The following is a 4,215-nucleotide window of genomic DNA, read 5'->3' on the forward strand; positions in this document are numbered from 1 at the left end:
CGATACGCATGTAATTCTAGTGCGCGTATATCTTTACGGATATATAGATGCATCTCCCGAGAGAGAGACATGGGTGGTTTTATATATATATATATATATATTTGTATGTATGTATATACGGTATATAGACCGGGAGAAACGTACAAATTGGGGATATCAAACTTTATGTAAGAGACATATGAAAATGAGAATCAAAACTCTATCCAGGAGATACAAGGAAAAATTGAAAGGCGACAAAAAGGGCAAAAGTAAGGGGACAGAGGCAGATAAGGATAATGGTATAAACGCGACCTAGGTAGTGTAGCGGAACCTGGGATTCCGATCACCCATCTCCGCGATCTCTTCCTCTGTCATTCCCTCAATTGTATGATCCATCTTGCCCGCCGCCCGCTCCTTATTGATTTGCCTATAATGAAACCACATGAACGTATAGATAAGTGCTGAAAATCCTGTAAGCGCTAGCGTGACGCCATGACCGGTCAGATAGCGCGGACCGTCCCTGCTTTGGTATAAGAACGGCGTCATGATGCCACTGACATTTCCTAGGGTGAGCTGGAGGCCGGTCGCAAAAGTTCTTTTGCCAAACCGTGGCAGGTTCGTCGGCAGCCATGCGAGCGGCAGGCCGACGCAGACATACAAACCAACGGCGACAAGGAAACAACCGAAGTAATGTACGCCAGCTCCATTGTCAGACATCAAAACCCCATAGCCAACAATGGCAATGCAACAGAATACAACCGTAAAGACCGCGCGTCGCTGCATCCGATCGCTGAACCAGGCAACGACGAGGTAAGTGATCGCGCCCACGGCATAGCAAGGGATAGTGAGTGCCTGAACTTGGGGGACGCTCCAAGTGCCGATACCCTTAATGATGGTGGGGAGGAAAGTGCTGTAACCATATAGCATGGTGTCAACGCCAAACTGACTAAGGCACATGAGCCAGATGGTCCAGTCCTTTGCGCCCTCTTTCGCATCTTTGACATGAAATTGTTGCGCCGAATCAGTCTGGCCGATTTCCAGACTGCGACGGGCCCTCATTAGTTCTTTTTCCTCCGCATTGAGGTAGTATGCGGTGTCAGGATCATCAGCGAGACAAAACCAAGTCGCCACACCAAGGAGCACGGAAGGAATACCCTCGATGATCAAGATCCAGCGCCACCCCTTCAGGCCGGAAATCCCATCCATGAAACCAATACCGTAGGCGAGAAGTCCACCACATGCTCCGGCAAGCGCAGCAGCGCTAAATAGATAGCCGATCCGCAGGGCTATCTCACGTTTCCCGTAGAACAGGGTCATGTACGCAACCAAGCCTGGAAACAGACCTGCCTCCACGCATCCAAGAAGAAAGCGACAAACTACCAAGCCGGCGAAGTTTTGAACAATGCCTGTCAATGTAGCAATGATTCCCCATGACGTGGAGATGAAGGAGAGGTAGCGCGAGGCTGTGAATTTTCGGAGAACAAGATTGGATGGGACTTCCAACAGCTAATCAATGAATAGTTAGTGGTCTAAGCCAGCAATGGAAAGGTAATGCGAAACTTGAAATATTTAGGGTTAATTGATAGGGATTTTGTTTTCAAGCTCATCTCCAAAGAATACAGCTTCAAGCAAGGAAGCTTACACAGTAGGGAATGAACAGAATCGATACTGCGATCTGGAACTGATTGCCAGTAAGGCCCAGGTCCGACTCCATGCTGTAGAGTCGTGCATTACCGATATTCACTGCATACAATCTTCCATCAGAACAGTCGCACGTATATATCAGCCTTATCACCTTCCGGTGGCTTGTGTTTGCTCTCTCAAGGGAGGGAAAACCAACCTCGATCCAAAAAGCTGAAAAGGTAGAGAAGAACGATGAAAGGGATAATGAACCTATCAACTTTCTTGACCAAGGCTTTAACTTTGATGGGAGCAACTTCACCCGGCACTGCATCGCCAGTTCTATTTTGCTTCATCTTTAACGACAGCGCTGGACTGGACAGGGGATTTTCGGAAACCCCTTTCTCGTCCGCTATGGAGGCCATTTCTGCGGATCCTGATAATACCCCGAGTACTAGAGCTTAGGGAGTCTGTAGAGGAAAACAAGGGAGTAGCCAACTAGCGAAATGCGGGTGCAGCAAACAGCCGAGACGATTCAAGAAGTGCGGGTGTGAGGAACCAGAGGGGGCAAGATAAGCTGGGAGTTAAGCTGAAGATAAACGGTAAGGATGAGAAGCGGAGCTCTCAGGAGCAGGCTAGGGTAAACCTTTTTAGACTGACAAGTAGAATAATACGAGGGCAAAGGGTGGAGGTGGTTGAGCAGCCAGGGCAAACCTGAAAGATGATAAGTTAAGACAAAGATGGAGAAAAGATCAACCAAGAAAGCCAACATGCGCCAACTGTTATCATCATTTGTATTAAACTGCCGAGAGAACTTTAACAGAACTCGTTTTCATATGCACAATGCTAACCTATTCAGAGGTGGCAACTTTTCTCCGACTAATACCTCTTTGGGATCCTGTGGAGGAACGCAGGCAAAAATAGTTACCGGCGTCGACAAAATTATCTGCAATATTAGTATTGGAGAAGGCATGGAATCCCTCCAACCAGTCTCCTGGCCCTTAAGTCCAGGTAGACTAAGGTTGAAGTCTGGCATTATATGTCGGAAACAACTTTTTTCCAGCCATTTCGCGCTCTTTGTTGAAGATATGAAGGATTGATTGTCTGGCGTCCGCATTTGCAGGAGTGGGGCGTTAGCTAAGCAAAACAAGTGAGCCCTAACTAAAATAGTTTTAAGTCCTTGGGAGTGAGTTATTTAGTTATTCTATATGCATGAACTTCCATTTGAAGAACTTACTAACCCAAAAATTGGTGATTCTCTACTCCCTCTTTGTATGTTTGCAATGGATCACAAGGTTTGGCAAAGTGCAAGGAATCATCAGACTGGAAGTCAACTTGAATAGTTAGTTCAGTGGCTAATGCTAAGACACCAGCATCTACTCTATAGAACAACTTCAGTCTGAACTTTGAATCTAATAAACTGAAAATAGCTTCATATCTATCATGTTGATTCTAAGGAACAAACGTTAACAATTAAAAAAATAACTAGTTAACTAATCAATTAGACATAAATGAAAGCTTTAAAAGAAAACACTTATTGAATGAATCATCAAAAATGAAAAGACTTTAATTAAATTTTTAATATCTGAAAAGTCTATCTACATTTAATAATATTAAATTAAATTAAATTAAATTATGCTAAAATTAACTAGAACATTTGATTTTTGTATTTTTAAAAATATTATATATTTATTAAATTTTGATAAAGCTTATAAAATGATAAAGTTCTTAATACAAAGAGTATAGAAACTTAAATAACTAATTATTTAATATATAATTATAATAAAATAAAATAATAAAACTTTAAATTTATTTTTTAATTAATTTTTATATTGTTATTTTTATTTTTATTAATATTTAATATATTTTAATATTATTTTTTTATAATTATATTAACTTTTTATATCTATAAACTTTTAATTTAATTAATTTAATTATAAAATTTAATTATTTATTTTTATGAAATTAATAAAATTATTAAATAAATAATTTAAATATTATAAAAAATATTATTAATATATAAATTTAATATAATAAATATATATTTAATATTAATTAATAATATAATAATATATAGTAATAATATATTAAAATACTTAAAATTATATAAAAGTAAAAAATTATAAATTTAAAATATTATATAATATATAATTAAAATATATATTTAAAATTATTTTTTAATTACAAAGAAAGAAAAATTTATAATATATATATAAAATTTAAACTAAATTTTATATTTATTAAATAAATATAATTTAAATTTTTAATAAAATTTTTAAACTTTTTAAATATATTTTATTATTATTATTATTATTATTATTATTATTTAGTTTATAGTAATTAATATTATAAATTAATAATAATTAATAATAATAACTATATTCTTCAACTATTAATATACTATACTTATAAAAATATTTTAATTAATTTTATATAAATAGAAATATTATTAATAGTAATCAACTTAGTTTTTAATCAATTGAGTAAAATAGAATAATTTTATTTTTATAAATAATATATAAATCATCTTCATAATATTAGTATAATATAAATTTATTTATTTATTTAAATTTTTATAAAATTATAAAAAACTACTTATTTATTTTGATAATTATG

General features: G+C 35.7%; 1 protein-coding gene across 1 annotated transcript; it reads right to left on the minus strand.

The window, feature by feature from the left end:
* Positions 1-291: 291 nt before the first annotated feature.
* On the minus strand, positions 292-2,024 carry PADG_05045 (uncharacterized protein; the record flags this gene model as incomplete). The annotated part of the gene is made up of 3 exons (XM_010761947.1): positions 292-1,485; positions 1,622-1,722; positions 1,820-2,024. 3 exons carry the CDS (start codon positions 2,022-2,024, stop codon positions 292-294), a joined length of 1,500 nt encoding a protein of 499 aa, XP_010760249.1.
* Between the last annotated feature and the right edge of the window lie 2,191 nt (positions 2,025-4,215).

Source organism: Paracoccidioides brasiliensis (genome assembly GCF_000150735.1).
Source record: "Paracoccidioides brasiliensis Pb18 unplaced genomic scaffold supercont2.5, whole genome shotgun sequence".
NCBI classification, from domain to species: Eukaryota; Fungi; Ascomycota; class Eurotiomycetes; order Onygenales; family Ajellomycetaceae; genus Paracoccidioides; species Paracoccidioides brasiliensis.